Genomic DNA, 19,212 nt, shown 5'->3' with positions numbered 1-19,212 from the left:
AAAAATGTTCTATAGTTTGGTGCTCTCAGTACAGAATTAGGCATGATTTGGTTCTATTACATAACTTTTTTCTTCTTCAAACATTTTTATGCTGTATTTACACATAAATCCTCTGGATCGACCCTGCACTCATGAACCAGCTACAGTTGTACTTTATTAATATCATCATTGCTATTAATTATTATTATAAATTGCAAAGTCCTTAACACTTTATAATGTCTGGACAGTTTCCTATGTCTAGGCTAGATGAATGCACACTACAATTTTCACAGTGAGTGGACAGTGACATATTCAAGAAGAAACATCCCAACTTAAAAATAAGTGATGGTAAACCCTATTTGAACACTGTTCTGTGCATTATTTACCTTAAGAAAGGAAAGATTGACAGGCCAGACAAGTATACGAGTTTCAATTACATAAATATATTTAAAAAAAATGTTTTTGATGCAAAAAGCACTTGTACAAGAAGCATGGTTCATCCATAGATCAAATTGCCAAAGAGCTAAAAAAGAATGCTTTAAATATACAGCAAAAAGAAACAGCCTTGTGATGTGCAAAGTACAAACAGTGCAGATCGATGTAGCTGCAGTACTGAACAGAAAATACACAAACCAAATAAAGTGCAACAGTCCTTCTTGCCTGACAAAAATATGAGATTTAAACCATTGCAGAACTCAAAATAAATAAGATACTTTGGTCAAAGTCAAGGTTTAAACAATATTTCCCTTCTGAAGAGCTGTTCAACTGTTACTTCCATTTTTTCCTTTGTTGCCCACTGCCAGGCAACTGAAAATATAAAACAAAAAAAGAAGATGCGTCTTGGCATAACGTTCCATCTTGGCATAACGTTCCATCTGTGTTGTTCATCTTCTTTCATTCATCACTGATGGGTTCGGTTCCAAGCCCTCGGAACCGAGTCGGCCTCTTTACCAAGCTTGTGCCACCCAAAAAAATCTCGAGCTAAGTCTCTACCCAGAATGCCCTTCTCCCTGTTACCTCAGATCGAGTTTGCTAGAAAAAGAGAAGTAAAGCTGAGGCCACTTCTACGCAAAAACCCTAAGACACCACATAGACCCAAAGCATCCCCCAGGAACATTTGGAGGGGGAAGGAGGGTGGGAAGTGATGAATGAAAGAAGATAAACAACACAGATGGAACATTATGGTAAGACATAACTTCTTTACCTGATGTTGTTAATCTTCTTTCCATTCATCACTGATGGGACAGAATCCCAAGCTACCTTGAGATCCATGGGTGGCCCTTATGGAAGAACATTCCTGGAGACCAAGTCCAATTTGTAATGATTGATAAAGGTATGAGGCTTAGCCCAAGTGGCTGCTGCGCACATGTCATCCATGGAAGCCCTGGAATGGAAAGCTACAGATGTTGCCATAGATCTAGTGGAGTGAGTTTTAACTTTTGACATAGGTTCATTACTGCAGGAATAGATGAAGCGTATGCAGTACCTTAGCCATTTAGAGAATGTAACATTGGAAAAGTACAGTTGTGTACACGTACCATAAATTTAGATGTTCGGGTGTATTCACTGTTGCAGTCATCACATTTGGGTTATCCCTGCCAGGGTAGCCCTCGGCCGGCCCGAATAGCAGAGGCTTAGTATTTCTGCGTCAGTTGCTGTCACTTCAGGACTGACGTCAGGTTGTCAGTAGTATAAAGTAAGGCAGCCAACGCCATTGCATCAGTTTTTCTTGTCCTGTCAGGAGCCCCCAAGTGGGAGCCATGACATGGTGGAAGAACCCCAGCAGTAGAAAGTAAATAACAAAAAGTTCCTTGTAAGGAGAGAGAGAGAGGAAAAAAGGGGGATAGAGGGAGGGAAACCAGGACTGCAACAGTAAATATGGTAAGTGTACACAACTGTACTATGTTCTTTGTGTTTCACTGTTTTAGTCATCACATTTGGGTTGACTCCCAAAGCTGAGGAAAAGGGTGGAGGCAGCTAAGGAGACTAGGGCTGGCTAGGATGCCCTGCAAGACTGCAGTGGCAAAGCCTGCCCTGGATTTGGAGAAGATAGGCAGGTGGTAATGCTTGGTAAAGGTGTGAACAGATTTCCATGTGGCAGCCTCCAGGATGCCCCTGGTGGGGACTCCTCTGAGGAAAGCTGCAGAGATGGAAGCTGCTCTGGAAGAGAGAGTCCTGACCCCCTTAGGGGGAGGTTTCCCATGTTGCTTGTAACAGAAATGGATGCAGTGTGCTATCCATTTGGAAATGGTTTATTTGGATATGGCTTTGCCCTCTGCCCCTGCAGCAAACTGACTAGCAATTGATCAGTCTTTCTGAATGATTTAGTCCTGTCTAGATAGAATCTGAGCTATCTGTGCAGATCTAGAGAGTACAGGATCCTTTCCCCCTTGTTTTGTGGGTTTGGGAAAAAGGTGGGCAAATGAATGGATTTGTCAAGAGCCACATTAGACACCACTTTGGGCATGAAGGATAGGTTAGTCCTGAGGGACACCCTGTCAACATGGAAGATAATGAAGGGCTCTACAGCCATGAGTGCTTGTAGCTCGGATATTCTTCTGGCTGAAGTGATGGCCAGAAGCAAGGCTGTCTTCCAGGAGAGAAACTTTAAATCTGCTGAAGATGCTGGTTCAAAGGGGGGAGGGGGCAGGGTGAGCTTTCCAACACAAAGTTTAGGTCCCAAGCTGGGGTAGGTGCTCTTCTGGGTGGCCTCAAGTTGCTAGACCCTCTTAGGAACTGTTTGATGACAGGGTGCGAGAAAAGTGGGTGCTCAGTGTTGAAATGAGCAGAGATAGCAGAGGCATGCATTTTAATACAGGACAAGGAGAGACCACTGTGTAACAGGTCAGCTAGGTAAATCCAGGATGAGAGGTAGGGAGGGCTGTGCTGTATCGGCTCCCTTAGCCTGAATCCAGGTGCAGAACCTTTTCCATTTGTCAGCATAAGACTTTCTAGTGCTAGGATGTCTAGCCTCACGAACAACATCTAGAACCTGTTTACTGAGACTGGCAGATAGATCAGTGGTGAGGGAATAAGCCTGGCTGCCAAATTGAGGGTCTGCAATTGGGGATGCATGAATTTTCCTTCCCACTGGGTCAGGAGGGTTGGGGTCTGAGGGAGATGCCCTGGTGACAGTGGGGACAGGCTGCGCAGCAGTGGGTACCTGTGCAGGTGAGGCCAGTCTGGAGCAATCAGAATTGTCCTTGGTTTTTCCTCCCTTATTTTGAGCAGTACCCTGGTATTGGGGGAAATGCATAGACCGAGAGGTTGACCAAGAGGAAGGATAGGTCATTCACTTCCCAGGCCCTGCAGTGAGGCTCCCTGGTGCAGAACTTGCTGAGCTGATGGTTGGAGTGGGAAGCAAAGAGGTCAACCTTCAGGGTGCCCCATTTCTGAGTTATTAGGGTGAAGGTTCTTTGGTCTAGCTGCCACTCATGTGGGTCCAGAAGGTTTCTGCTTAAGCTGTCTGCCAGAGAGTTTAGAGAGCCTGGCAGGAATTGTGCTATCATGTGTAGCTGCATGGCTGAGGCTGTTTGCCAAAGGGTCATGGCCAGCCTGCATAGAGGGTAGGAGTGAGTCCCTCCCTGCTTGTTGATATACCACATCACAGTGGTGTTTGTTTTGATCAGGAGAGCCTCTGGAGACAGAAGGGGGCGTGAAAGTTGTCAATGCGTGCTGGACAGCTAACATCTCTCTTTGGTTGATGTGCAGATGAATTTGCTGTGGGCTCCATTGGCCCTGTATGCACCTGCCATCCAGGTGTGCACCCCAGGCATAGTCTGATGAGTCTGTGGTGAGGGTCTGGGCAGTGTGGGGTGGTAAGAAAGGTAGTCCCTTGTTGTGGGAGCATGCTGCTGCCCACCAAAGAAAAGCTTTCCTTAGGCAAGGTCTCGTTGGTATAAGAGTTTCCAGGTCTTGACAGTGTTGACACCAAAGGCTTTTTAGGTACCACTGAAGTTTCCTCATATGTAGTCTGGCATATAGAATGAGTAGAATGCAAGATGCCATGAACCACAGAGCTTGCAGGATTTTCCTTGCGGATAACTGGGGTCTGGATGGCTAGTTGAGAGAAGTAGGCTGTCAGGTAAGTTTGCTTTTCTGGTGTAAGGAATGCCATCTGGGATGCTGTGTCCAGGCTTTCTACCAGGAATATAATCCTTTTGGTGGGTACTAGTTTGGATTTCTTTTTGTTGATAGTGTACCCTAGGGAGGTCAGTAGGGACTTTACAAAGTCCAGGTGCTTAAGCAGCTTTTCCTGTCAGCCTGGATTAGGCAGTCGTCTAAGTATGGGTAAATTTGTATATTTTTTGTCTGCAAAAGGCCATGGCGGGAGCCAGACATTTTGTGAAAACTCTGGGAGCAGTAGATAAGCCAAAGGGAAGTGGAGAGAACCCTGAAACGTAGATATTTCCTGCATTATTTCCTGATAGGAATGTGGAGGTAGGCCTATTTTAGGTCTAGGAGGGCTAGCCAAGCATTCTTGGAGAGCATAGGTAGTAGTTGCTGGAGGGTGAGCATTTTGAATTTTGGTATCACCAGGAAGGTGTTTAGAATGGATAGATCGGGGATGGGGTGCCAGGTACCCTTTTTTCTGGGTACCAGAAAAAGTCTGGAGTAGAAACCTTGGCCTATCTGTTCTGCAGGAACTTGCTCTATTGCCCTCAGAGAGCAGGGAAAGGACTTACTTTTTCGCCTCTGCCCACTGGTTTGGTGGAAGATCTGGGAACCCTTTTGGGGTTGGGAGTGTGTAGAAAGAAAATTTGTATCCCTGGGACCCTATGCTGAGGACCCAGCAGTCATTGGTAATGGTGGCCCAGGTGCTTGCGTGGAAGGAGAGTTTTCCTCCTAGGGGCAAGTGCAGGTGGGCAGAGGGAGGGGGTGGCGGAGGAGAGTCATTGTGAGTTCTTACCATGAGGGGGTGGCTTAGCATGACCTGGTTTTGAAGTGGAGGAACTCCATTGCTTTGATTTCTGCATTCCCTGTGGCTGCTGTCTGGGGACGGGGGTCTGCCTCCCTGGGGTCTGGGTTGAACTGACTTGGAGGGGGTAGGAAAGGACCAGTGTCTGGAGGGGCAATGCCTACTGAACCTGGGTGGCTGGACCTGTAGGAAATCCTTAACTGTCTGCATAGATTTAGCTTTTTCTTCCATATTTTTTTAAGACCTCCACTGCCTTGGTGCCAAATATGTTGTCTTGTGCAAGGGTGCATCCAATAATTTAGATTTGACATGGTCTGGCAAGGGCTGTTTCTTAAGCCAAGCATGCCTTCTAAGGACAGAACCAGTGACAGCTGCCCTGCAAGAAGCTTCTAGGGCGTCAAAACCATAGTGTAAGGTGTGCTTAGTTACTTGGCTTGCAGAATGCATTAACTCTTGTAACTCTATTTTCTGCACAAGCAGGAAAGGATGATATTTTTTGTTTGAGGAATTACATGGCATGTTGCTGAAATTTTAGCATATGGAACTGACAATTTAGTGCTCCGATAGCAAGAGTAGCAGAGGTGTATACTTTTTTACCCCATCTGTCTAGCGGTTGGGAATCCCTATCTGAGGGGGTGGGATTCTTAGCAGAAGTTGCTTTAATGCCTTTAGGCCCTTGAGAAATAATCGCTGGGTCAGCAGTAGGATTTCTGAAAGGAAATTTGTGTGAGTCAGGGACTCTAATACCAGTCAGGATTTCATGGAGCAGCAGGGAGTGTGTCAGGAGTCAAACTAGATTCCATGAAAACATCATCCACAACATCCAGGACAGGAGGAATGGCCAGGGGTATGTACTGTGGAAGATCTAAGAATTCTCTGAGTCTCTTTAGACGTGAGGGTAGTCTGACATTCCCATTGGAAATGCTCCCTTAAAGTATGAAGGGTTTCCCCAAAGGAAAAATCCTCAGGTGGTGAGGCTGAAGGAATGGATTCCTCTGCATCAGAATCCTCATAAGCAGAGAGGGGTTGCATGCCTTCATATTCAGATGCATCAGAGTCATCAGACTCCTGTTCAGATAAAACTACTAGGGACAGATCTGTTTTTCTTTTGGAAGGGGTAGCTTGGCTTCCCCTGATCAGCATTATAAGGTCTTCTGTCATTTTAAGCATTTGAGACTGAGGCAAGGAAGCAGTTATCTGTGATTGGGTCGTTAGTTTCTTGGGTGCGGTTTGTACCCTGGGCTTTAGAAACTCAGTAGTTTTTGAAAGAACGGCAGACATGAAAGAAGTCATTGGTTTGTGTCCTCGGATGCCGGCGCCTGCTCAGTGGCTCCGGACCCATGCAACGTAGAGACAACCACAAGATCCTTAGTTGAAGAGTTTTGTGGCATACCGGACTCCGAAAGGGTCTCGGTACCGACCTGCAAATCCACAGAAGTGGGCATCAGGGGCTGCAAAAGCACCTCACTGAGGACCGGAGAACTGATGACTAAGCTTAATGGAAGCGTCGTCTGTAGGTTTGGACCTGTGCAGTCTGTCTCTGTCTTTATCCTTATGTTTTTTCAGAAGATCTTCTGTCGGATGGCTTACTGAAGCCATTTTGGGATTTGAAGAATGTGAGCAAAAATATCTAGCTACAATAAGGGCCAGATGATGTATAGTTCTGGCATTGAACAAAGCACAAAAGCGACAGCGAGGGACGTCATGGTCTGGGCCTAAGCAAGTGACGCAGTAAGAATGAAAGTCTCGGTGTGGTATTTGCTTTCCACAGGTGAGACAACTTTTAACTTTTTCTGACATCGGTTAGAGCAAGAAAAAAAGAAGCCCAATAGGGTACTTAGCTTTAGAAGACTTCAGCTTCAATTCGGAAGACGAAACTCAGATAGCGGCTGACCAGCACTCATGCGAACTGCTTCTGCTTGGGGTTCCTCGGCAAGAAAGACTGATGTAATGGCACTGGCTGCCTTACTTTACACTACTGACGACCTGACGTCAAGTCCTGAAGTGACGCAGAAATACTAAGCCTCTGGTCGAGGGCTACCCTGGCAGGGATAACCCAAATGTGAGGACTGCAACAGTGAAACACAAAGAACATCAGCCTCTCCCATTCTGGGCCCAGAAAAAGAGATGAAAAGCTGTTCGGATTTACGGACAGATTTGGTCCTGTCTAGGTAAAATCTCAATTGTTTATGTACATCTAAGGAGTGAAGGGGTCTATATTATAAAGTCAACTGCTTACTTACCCAAATGCCTAAACGTCGGCCAGTCTTCGTCGAACCGCGAAAACATCGATTGACCAGCAGAGCGAAAGCAGAAACGTTGAATTGTCATGGTTGGCCTTCTGCGGTATAGCTCTGTAAGGTAAGTGTGCGATAGTTATGAACATTAGGGTTAGGGTGCGGGTTAAGTGCATACATGGTGGTATATGTAATATTTAATGTAAGGTTAGAAATAGGGCTTAGTTTAGCATTAGAAGTCGGGTTTTGGTTAGTGTATGTATGTGGTTTATTTAGTTTGTTTGTGTAGGTAATATGTAGCAGGCGGTGGGGTGGGACAAGTATAACAGTTTGACTTTTTAAATTTCGCAGTTTAGGGCGTTCAGTGTTTATGCGGTTTGATGAAGAAGGGTCGACGTTTAGGTATTCAATGAAGTAAGTGGTCGACTTTATAATATAGACCCGAGTGAAGGCAGTACTCTCCTCTGTTGGAAAAATTCAGAAAGAACACAGGTAAATCAATGGTCTGGTTTATGGAGAATTCAGAAACAACTTTGGGAAGGAAGGATGAATTCATCTGAAGTGATACTCTGCCTTTATGAAAGACAAGATAGGGCCTCTTGATACACAATGCCTGTAGCTATGAGACCCTTCTGGCAGACGTGATGGCTACTAGAAACAGGGTTTTCCAAGACAAAAACTTTAGGTCACACTTCGCAGCAGGTTCAAAATGTTTTTGAGTCAAAGACTGAAGGACTAAAGTGAGGTTCCGTGGTTCCACAGGCTATCTGACAGGAGGCCTGATATGAGAGGTTCCCTTGAGGAAGGCCTTCCAAAGGCGTAGAGAGATAATAGGAGTTCCATCTATACCATTGTGGAAATTAAAAATTGCCACTAGGTGTACTCATACAGTAGAGGCAGAGACTCCATTATCAAAAAACGTAGTCAGGTATTGAAGCACCGCAGTTACTGAAGCCAAATAAGGGCTTAGCCTGTTATCCTTAGACCAGATGGAGAATCTTTTCCATTTATCCTGATATAGTTTTCGGGTGGATGGTTTATGAGAGGCCAGAATGATGTCTCAAACAGACGAGGAGATATTTGCTTGCCTGGCAACAAATGGAAGTGGAGAAACCAAGCAGCCAGCTTGAGACTGGACAGATTTGGGGGACTCAACACTTGGGGGTGAGTAATTAGATCTGGTAAAGGGTCCAGAATCCATGGAGGGTATATTAGTTGAGGCTGAAGAAAGGGGAACCAAACTTTTCAAGGCCAGAATGGAGCTATGAGGATCACCTTGCATCTCAACTGAAGAGCTTTCTTGAGAAACTGTGGAATCAGGGGAATGGGAGGATAAGCATAAAGAAGTCCCATGGGCCAATCGTGGATTAGAGCATCCCTAGGTGACTCCCCCTATGGGGGAAGTAGGGCAAAACAGCTGCTGCACTTGTTCGATGGGGAGGTGAAGAGGTTGCAACAAGGCTGGACCCAGTGGCTGAAGATCTGTCACCACCTCGGGGTTGAGAGACCACTCATGAGGCATGAGGACGCATCTGCTCACTTTTGCCCGCAATCATGTTGGAGCTCCCTGGGATATGTGTTACTATCAACAAGTGGTTGGAAGCTATTGCCCACTGCCAAATTCTCATGGTTTCTCGACATAAGGGGTAGGACTTGGTTCCTCCTTGTTTGTTGATATACCAGACCACTGACATATTGTCTGACTGAATCGCAATTGTCCCAGAAGGGAGAGCCGAATGAAAGGCCTGCAACACTAATAGCACAGCTCTCAGTTCCAGAACACTGATGCAGGTGGGCCTCTGAGGTGGACTATGTGCCTTGGATGGTCTTCCCCTGGAAATGGTCCCCCCCACCCGATCAGGGAAGCATCCTTGCTCACGATGACTCTGGGCTGAGGTGATTGGAATGGGCGACTCCAAAGTTCTACGTCTGACCTCATCCACCAAAGGAGGTTCTGTTTTCAGGAGATGGTTATTCGAATCTGGTAATAAAGGGGGTGATAGTTTGGAAACCATTGACAAAGGAGGAGCCATTGAAGGATCTGCATATGTAGCTTTGCTAAAGGCACTATCGAAGCTGCCATAGAACCTAGGGCCTGAAGAACTTCTCTTGCTGAGACTATTGTTTGAGAGAGTATCACTTGGAGCTGAAGCCTCAAATGGCAGAGTCTGTGAATTGGAAGTGATACTAGACAGGACTGAGTACTGAACACTACTTTAACGAACTCTATTCATTGTGTAGGAGTAAGGTTTGACTTCTCCCAATGCATCGTTATTCCTAACAATTTTGCCAGAGAGAGAGTATAATGCAGTGTTGTTACCAGAAGACGGTTGGTGGGGGCGGTGAGGAGCCAGTCATCCAAATATGGAAACACCAGGTATCCTTGTAGTCTCAAGTGAGCTGTGACCACTGCCATGCAATTCATGAACACTCTGGGGACTGCAGAGACACCGAACAGCAGGGTACGAAAATGATAATGACTGGCTCCTAACCAGAAGCGAAGCAGACTGCTGGAGTTTTGGTCCATTTTGATGTGGTAATACGCATCCCAGAGATTTATCGAGCACATCCAATCGCCTTCCCTTAAAAAAGGGAGAATGGACTGAACCATGACCATCCAGAATTTGGTTTGGGTGATAGACTTGTTTAAGCTGCTGAGATCCAAAATGGGTCTCCTATCCCCTGTCTTTTTTGCCACTAAAAAGACTCTTGAGTAGAATCCGGATCGGTGTTGGTCTGGTGGCACTGGTTGGATGACTCTTTTTTTGAGACAACTTTATTATCTCTGAAGCTGCTTCTTCCCTTTGACTGGGTGGAATGTTGGGAAGTTTTCTTGGAAGGTTTGGCTGACAAGAAAGGGGAATGGTGTAACCTCTAGTGATGATACTCTGCACCCAACGATCGGTGGTAATGGATTGCCAGGCAACTTGGTGCAGAGAGAAATTACCCCTGACTGCTTTCAGAGGTAAGCAATCAGGCTGCTCCTCAGGAGCGCTGATAAGGCTGTCCAGAGAAGGAGTTCCTGGAGCCTTGGTTAAGAGGACCCCCCCTCTGCCTCGGCACGAGTGTATTCCGGCATTGTTACCCCCTCTGCCCCTGAGGGTATCATCACCACGTGCAGCATGGAAAGGACCCTGAGATTTTTTGTGCCACATTTTCCTACTCCTCTGATTCCTGGAGAAGGTATGTTGAGGAATGAAAACCATAGGCCTATGGCAGACAGGGTCTTTCCATCTTGCTCGCACCTGGCTAGCGTGTCCTTTACTTTGGAGCCAAAAAGGGATGAACCTTCGATGGGAGCATTTAGAAAGGAAGACTTGAAGGGGTCGGCGAGGTCACAAATGTGCATCCAGGCATGACGCCTCATGAGAATGCCTGAACCTGCTGCTCTAGCCACTCCTTTGGTTGCATGTGAAAGCAACCTCATGGACAAGTTGGATATAGATTCTGGGGTTGAAAGCTGCGAGGCCATTTTGTCCCTGACCTCATCAGACAACTGCCCTGCGAGTGTCCCAGAGAGTTTGGAGATCAAGTCTCTATGAAACCTCGTAAAATGTGGCAAATAGTTCAGGGACCATATGGCAAAGGTTCCTGATGCAAAAACACACTTCCCAAGTCTGTCCACTGTCTGGAACTCCCTGTTGGGCAGATGGACAGCGGGACTTTCCTCAGCTAAACTTCTTCGTGGCTGTCGCCACCAGCATAGCATCGACTGGTAACGCTTTGGACCAATGGGGGTTCTCCTCGGGAGGGGAAAGAATTTTATCTGGTTTCCGAGGATCACCTCAATGGAATCAGGGTTCTTCTAAGCATGGTGTACAACGAGCTGGATGAGTTCCTAGGCAGGTGGGGTCACCCAAGAGGTAGAAGGCCGAGCACGGAAAGCCTGCAGGAACATGGACTCCTTAAGACAAAGGGTTGTAGGGCTTCCAGTCACCTCTCTGCTTAAGTAATTCCAGGATGTCTCTAAAGGAGACATCAGGAGGTGACCGAGAGGACCCTTCACCATCATCGTAATCCGTGTCTTCAGTTAAGGACTCCTTGGGTGGGTCCACGTGCTTCCTCTTGCATGTCCTCTTCCGAGGGGTCTCCTCAGTGGGGGTCTCTGAGGAGGACTTGGAAGAGCGGATACCCTAAACAGATGTGTCCTGCGGCTTTTCTGCTCGGTGCCCCGGGGAGGTGGTCTGTGACAGCTGTAGCTCAGGGGGTGAAAACTGGGGTTCCAACATCAAAGGAGTGCTGCCAGAAGCAAGGGCCCTTTGGTGTCCCGGGGAGGTGGTCTGTGACAGCTGTAGCTCAGGGGGTGAAAACTGGGGTTCCAACATCAAAGGAGTGCTGCCAGAAGCAAGAGCCCTCTCCATCACGTGGAAGGCAGGCCAGCCCGAAGAGGGATGGGAGCCCAGAACCAAGAAAGACAACCTCGGAACCGGGGTCACACCCCACTCCGATGAGCCTGCCCCCATGGGTGGAGCCCCAAGCAGGATTGGTACGGACGCGGCTTTCGGCACCGAGGATGGAACAGAGGAGAAAGACTGCTCCATGCCACGGGTCGAAATGCCCGTTCCCCCCAATCCCCAGATTGAGGTAGGACTGGTTCCGCAGGAACCGAAGACCAAAGGGGTAAACTCGGAGCCGGAGTGAGATGCACTGTAGGTGCTGAGGTGGTGGGTTCCAAGAAGGATGTCGGAGCAGAGGGCTACAGAACCGGAATGGTCGAAGGAGTGTAAGATGGAGTCCTTTGATAAGTCAACCCAAATCCTGCAGGTGGATGGGCCTTAGAAAGTGTGGGTATCCCCCTGGCTAACAGCTGGTCCACAAGACACAACATAGGTTCATAGGTTGGTACTAGGCTGTCGGCCCTAGGGCCTATGCAAGCCTAGCCATAACAATTCCCTGGATATTTCTTCATACAATATTTACTTCTCCAGGCCCCTGTCTAGCAGGATGACTGACATGATCCCCGGGGTGAATTTCCTATCTCCCATCCAATCATCAAGGTTCCTTTTGAAGCGGGCCAATGAGGCGCCAGAGTGTTCAGACAGGCTCCTGGTGGATCTACTGGATACTCCGGATGGAGAGTCAAGACGTTCAATGAAAGGGCTATACACTTGGCCCAGAAACGGATCTACGGAAGGGGAATATCGGGTCCGCGGTGCAAGTTCTACTGGCACAGAGGTGTCAAGTTTCGGGACCGGTAGTAGAGGGGTCAATTTTAGTGAAGTCGGTACAACACTTGGTGCCGAAGTGGCACTCGGAGCCAAAATGGTAGCTAATGAAGTTGTCAAAGGTGTGCTCTGAGCCAAAGTGTCCGCAGGTGCTGAAGTCAAAATAGGCATAGTAAGGTCTATAATTGGTGCCGGAACTGGCACCGGTATTGAAATTTTCAAGATGCTCGGAACTAAGGAAGACGGAGCCATAGAGGCAAATTTATGCTCCGAAGACAACTTTGGGACCTTAGATTTTACAGGCTTGCCCTGATCACCCGATGGTGAGGAGGGAACCGAGTGGGACCTCTTTTTGTCTTTAGTAGGAGGGGTTGAGACTGCCATTGCAGAAATGGCCTCTGAAAAGGAAGCTTTGAGTAACCCCTTCAGAATCAGTTTATTTTTGAGCTCATTAAGAGTGCTTTGACTGAAACTCTTGACAAATGTCACATGGAGGCTGCACCGAAAGGTGGGGCACTCCCAAACAGTACACACGGTCATCGTGAGAATCACTATTAGGTAAATTGCCGTTACATGAAGCACAATGCTTAAAACCTGAAGTACTCTTCTTATCAGACATGTTTAGAATGAAACACTACAGGCCAACAGTATGATCCAGTTAGTCAAACAACGTTCAAAGAAGTCACAATTATCAATACAGGTGTGTAGAGAAGAAAGAACACACCTTACTAAAAACCAAAGCCAAAAGGTGAAACAGAAAAGACAATACCAGCAATGGTATTGAAGGAATACCACAAGGGTAAAGGAGGAAAGGCTGTACCAACAATGGTACTTAAAAATTTTACCAATGGTAAAACGGGTAGAGTAGAGAAGAAAAAAGTAAGATCAGACAGAATAAAACACTAGAAAAACTAATCGCTCAATAAAATATGAAGATTCAGAAAAACTTTCACACAAATATCAAAGTTCCATTTAGCTGAGAGCTTGACTGAAACGCGGCTTTATGGCTACGCACCAAACTAGATCTGAGGTAACAGGGAGAAGGGCATTCTGGGTAGAGACCTAGCTCGAGAGTTTTTTTGGCTGGTGCAAGCTTGATAAAGAGGCTGGCTTGGAACCGAACGCATCAGTGATGAATGGAAAGAAGATTAATACATTTCTATCTACATTTAAAATATTTGCCAGTAATTATTCACAAATCATTCACAAAGTGTGTCTGTGTGTGCGTTTTGGGGGGGACTAGGAGTCTGCACAGTCTGTCTCTTAAGATCCATGTCTCTGCTCATCTGAGTTGTCTCTCCTACTTCTTGCCATCATGTACTTTCTTATTGTGTAACAACTCGAGTAACTCAAGGCTTGCACAGCTGCTCTAAACATGATCAAAAGTTACCAGCTTCTCCTACAGCATGCACGTAACAGAAAGGAAGACACTAAAATGTTCAGTCTCTGTAAAGGCCTTTCTGGCATTTATGCTGCTGTGTCCTCCTCCCCACCACAAAATTCAATAAGGATGTCAGCACCACTACTAAATTCTCTGATGCTATTAATGACTCCCTTCCCAGTCAAACTAACCATCCTAATTAATATTCCCATAAACGTTTACTTAAACAGTGATTCGGCAAAATACTCTTTACTAGACACATTTGCAGTCAACATATTTTGACTTAATTGTGGTTCTCTACAAAAGAGTAGTGCAAATACTCTCATATATGTGTCATATGTCATTAATGATATACAGCAACTATCAGAAACATGCTAGTTTAACACGGCCATGCTTTTATTTAACACTTCTTTCAGATAAGATACTTAACTGCACAGGTGTTTTAAAATTATCCCTCCCTGTCAGATACCATAAATTTATACCACCACCACTTTTCTCACATTGATTTTAAGTCAGTATACGGGAGTTAGCAGAACTTGTAACATCTGTGAGCCCTACAGAAAGGCTCCAAATAACAAGCGGTCTGTCATTACACAAACATAATGCACACATCTGTGGAAGATTTTTAACATATAAATATTATATTTGCAAGTGATATTTTCATGAACAATCTCATAGCTATGATGAACAGAGATGTGAATTGTTTGTTGTTCCTATGTAACACACTGGCACCTCCTCATCTTTGACACTTAAAACAAAATTAAGCATTTTAAAAGGCCAAGGCTTACTTGAGCAAGTACAGAGGTGCAACAGATGTCTGTTACTTATTAAAAATATATTGTACAAGACAAAAAAAAACATAGAAAATTGCACTATGTGAGTGTACTGCATTTGTTTAAACAAAGCCACACAAAAATTATTTTAAATTATTTTACTATGTTACTGTATAAATGCACCTAAACGAGACAAAAAAAAGGCAAAGGTGTACGACATGAGGAGTATCAGCTGCTAGATCTATACACAGAATTACAGCTGATGTGCCGAAGTGGTTGCGGATTCAGTCCACTAACGTAGAGGCAGGGAATTCATCTGATACCAGCAGCTCAATTTCAAGAAAAGGGTTAGGTGGCTGGTAAGTCTGGCTGGGTGAGGGTAGGCTAATGGGTAGAATGAAGCAACTGATAGTTAGCTCTCCGTTCCCAGTGGTGAAGAGGCTTTGGGGAATTTTGCTGCCTGCACTACCTCTGGTCTACATCGGGAACCTCACATGACATCGCTCTAAGGGGCAGTTAAGATGTCTAGTGCTTGGTGGGCAGATGTGCGCATAAGGCAATATTTGACATCACTGCAGAAGCTGATCCCATATTTAGGGATTTTGTTCAGCCATTGAATTAATAATGGCTCCTGGTTCCTCATCTGCCCCTCTATCCTAGGCTCTAAGCATTGTTTTTTTTTAGATGGTAGAGTTTCCAAAGAGTCAGGGATCTCACTCACCAACGTCATATCAGGGACTGTCCAGAAAGCAGCAACTAGGGGAATTCAGATCTGGGTGGGCAAATAAACCATATCACATTCAAGGGCTAAACACAGGTCAGGTGGGGGAAATGGCTGGGAGAGAAAAAAGTGGGTTAGATTTAAAACAACCTAAATAAAAATGACTATTTTTTTAAGACATGTTTAAACCAGCTTCACATATATTATCTGCAAAGTAATTATGTGGGAAAGTTGCTGAATGAAAAAAAAAATTAAAAGAATGGACTGAGATACTTCCTGCTAAAACAGTCACACATTTTAGCAAATAAGCAATGTAACTAAATATGTAACAGTATGTCAGAATAATAAAGAGAGACTGGAACAGGGGGTTAAAGTCTATGCTTTGTTTGGAGATTTTTGGAGAGCAACTCCTAGCATAAACACAGTACATCACAACCAAGGATGAACATTTTCTTCTTGTTAACAAGACACCACTGATAAGATATTTGATTTGTCTTGAGGTACTGAGCCCAACACTGCCAGTCTGATAGGTGCCTGTGCCATGCACAAACCAAAGTGCTACCAGTGTTACCCGCCGTCCACCCAACAACCAGAAAAGAAAAAAACAAAAAAGTGATTATACTGGAAAACAAGACAGAGTATCAGCAGAAAACTGTTTAACACACAGAATTGCAAACATTCATGTATGACTATGCTGCAGTCTATAAGGGTTTACAGTAACTTGGGGACTCGAAGAATTCACAGACACAGGTTTCACGTAATACAGTGGCAACACGATCCAGTGATGTACTGGACATAAGGAAAAACATTATTCGGTTTATTTTTTTCCAGATCTGATTACAGTGAGACAATCCAATGCATCTGGGAAAGGAACAACTTTCAGTATCCAACAGCTTATGGTGCATTTCTGAGATGTCAAGTTTAAGCAAAATGAGTCTGTCCTTGTTATATAAGCAAAGCTGACCAGTGTCCTTTGTGGAAAAAAGTGTGTGGGTAAAGTACAGAACAGAGCCATTAAAGTGCATCCAATTGCATCCAACGTCCCATTCATTTCTATGGGACCTGTAAATAGTAAAAGTAAATAGTAAAAAGTGAATCATCATACAATTTTTAACCTGGCTGACAAAGCAATTTTGTGAGGTGGTTATGTTATCTGATTACCAACTGTTCCTTTTTACTCAGGACAGCCCCTATTTTGGGCATTTGAATCTAAAAGAAACAAAAAAAAAAAAAAAAGGCAAATATCCGGAAGCTTTAGGACAAAATGTACATTCCCAAGTTTCCTCAAATAATTCCATAAAAATGATTGTGTATCTGAAACTTGTCAATATTATAAGAATCAAAAGAATCAACTCAAACTCTACAAGAGTGAGGTTTTATTTTTGCAAAAAAGTAAAGTCCAGTCCATTGTAGTTTTCGGGGTATAGTTTGTCCTGCAAAAATCTTTTGACTCCATAAAAATTGCCACACATTGTTCATTTGAAAAGGTGGCTACCCTATTATGAAATTGTCAATTTAGGACTGCTTTTTTTGTATCATTAAAAAGACCTCATCCGGGATGGCATCAATATCAGAAGTGAGGTACTATAGAGAGATTAAGGGCATTCTCTTAATATGCTTTTTGACACCGATAGCATTTAACAGTTTAAAATGTAATCCTAATACATCTGATGTCCGTTTGTTAAAGTTTCATGCTAACATATCAGTTAGGTATATATTTATTGTCATCACAGAATAGCTAGTTCTGACTAATGCAAGAAGCTTGTTTTAAAACCTAGAAGCAAAACCAGAGGCTCTACTGATGAATGAAAACAAAACAAATCCAAAATCAGTCTATAGGGAGACCGCAACGACAACTGTTTAATTAACGTCAGTAAAAACCAATACATTTTCATCAGTGACATTCCCTGACTTCCTCAGATACCACCAATACAACGTTTTCGTCAGTGATATTCCCTGACTTCCTCACTTATCTGAGGGAGTCAGGGAATATCACTGACGAAAACGTATTGGTTTTTACTGACGTTAAACAGTTGTGGTTGCGGTCTCCCTATAGACTGATTTTGGATTTGTTTTGTTTTAAAACCTAAGACTTTTCTGTTTAGTAAAATTGTATTCCCTTAATGATCCACAGACAACAACGTAAGAAATTTAGGACTGGAGTGAGCGGAAGTTAAGAATTGTGTGAAATAGCTCTCCAAATGAGAAAAAATGCTTAAAAGGGAAGGTTTTGAATTTGGTCAGAAAAGTAAAAGAATGTGTTACGAAGTAAAACTGAAAACAATGTGGAGGAAAATGGAGCACGGAGAAGTGATATGGACACGTGTGAACTGAAGTGAAGTTGGGGGATAAAGATATACAGGAAAGGATGTCAGGAAAACGGACATTAAGTAGAAGATGGAAAGAAGATTCAACACTCAGTTAAAGTATGTTTTAATAAGAATGCAGTTAAAACCCCATCTGGAGCAAATGGTATAGTGTAGGTTAACAGAGATTTTCATGAGAACAGGCAGAAAACGAGGTGTGGAAAGCAAGAGCACAGAAAATAAGGCACATTTGACTGACCAATGGCTGTTCTTCAGCTTACTCATGCAAACAGGTTTTAAGCTGTGCATTTTTTAATTAATTACAACTCAGTACATATATATATATATATATATATATATATATATATATATATTGTTTACATTTCACGTTCCTCTTTACATGGAGACGCAAACATCAAATTCCTATTCAAAGACTTATAGGTTACCATGAAAATGCTCTGCAGTTTTCCTTCTCAAGGCCTCGACAGACTCTTCTGAATCTGCCCACTCCAGAACAAGCCTCCTCCCGTACAGATGGGTGCTGTGGCACAGCGCTGTAAATGCTTTCTGAAAAGATAAACAAAGACAGTTATACTAAACTTGCTACTTTTAGAGCCTAAACTGAATTCTGACTCGCAATCAAATGCAATCAAGTCTTTTTAACAGTACACAGCTGAGACTATACACTAAACAGAATATATCACTGCAAAACTAGTTCTGCAAAACAAAATTACTGTCACATATAACATATACCATTAAAGAAATATTTTAGAATAAATCACAGTATTTTTTGACAGACTGCTTAAAACATGTATCAAATGAACAAAACATGATACAATACATCTGAGCATCATTTCCAAGCAAACCTCTTCACAGACAATATGCCCATTAGTCAAAATCAGTAGAGGGAAGCAGCCCAGACGGTGACCTAGATGACCCATGCCCTATAACAGGTACAGGCACTGGAGGAGATGGGGTATGCAGGCTTACAGTGAACAGCTGCTGATGACTCATCCTTGCTGGGGCTAGAGAGAGATAGCTGCATCCAATTACTTGGGCAACAACTAGTAGTAGCACCGGGTGTTACACCCAAGAAGCACAAGCCCAAAGAGCAAACCCAGCTCCAAGCAATTATGAAGTTTGCGCAGAGCAGCCTTGGAACTAGCATATGCTTTCTTCAGGTGAGAATTAACAGATCTCACACAGGGGAAGCAGTATCACAAGTAGGCCACTGTACAGGACCTGCTAGCTGGCCTGCTCTTTGCCACACAGCTCTCACTTTTTTCTCAGTAATTGGGGAGGGTGCATAATGGCTGACATGGGCAGGGCTGAAAGGGCCACAGTGTCTCTTACCTATCCTGGGAATCTTTATTTTTCACCTTGTGGAACAAATGTGGCCACTTGAAACAGGTAGTGAAGAGATCGGGCAGCATCCAGGGTGTGATAGAGGGGAAAAGCAGCAGCTAAGTGTAAACACTGCTTCTAAAACATAGTGCAAAAACATGCAATAGTATTTCCAACTTCACAGGACTGTGATGTTATGTAGCAATATAACATGATTTTTACTATATTATTTATATTTTAGCACAGGCATTTTAAGGTTAAACTAAATAATACAATAATGGAATGCAATTTTATTAAATGCACCTAACCAAATAAAAATGCAGAATCATAAGAACAAAGCCCTTAAAAATTTAAAATAACCCACTTGTTTAGGAAGTCATGGAAAAAT

The 19,212-nt window shown here is 44.1% G+C and overlaps 1 protein-coding gene across 1 annotated transcript in view; it reads right to left on the bottom strand.

Annotated features, from left to right (window-relative positions):
* Window positions 1-19,212, bottom strand: part of RBM19 (RNA binding motif protein 19) — a 1,836,515-nt gene that overhangs the window by 104,790 nt on the left and 1,712,513 nt on the right. Inside the window, exon 21 of the mRNA XM_044054094.1 lies at window positions 17,927-18,047. Coding sequence (XP_043910029.1) covers window positions 17,927-18,047 — 121 coding nt within the window. The remainder of the gene's footprint in view (window positions 1-17,926; window positions 18,048-19,212) is intronic.

The sequence above is a fragment of the Protopterus annectens genome, chromosome 13.part0 (assembly GCF_019279795.1).
Source record: "Protopterus annectens isolate FY-2018-M chromosome 13.part0, PAN1.0, whole genome shotgun sequence".
Classification (NCBI taxonomy): Eukaryota; Metazoa; Chordata; order Ceratodontiformes; family Protopteridae; genus Protopterus; species Protopterus annectens.
Note: the sequence above shows the minus strand (reverse complement) of the source record. Positions and strands in the feature narration are given on the sequence as shown.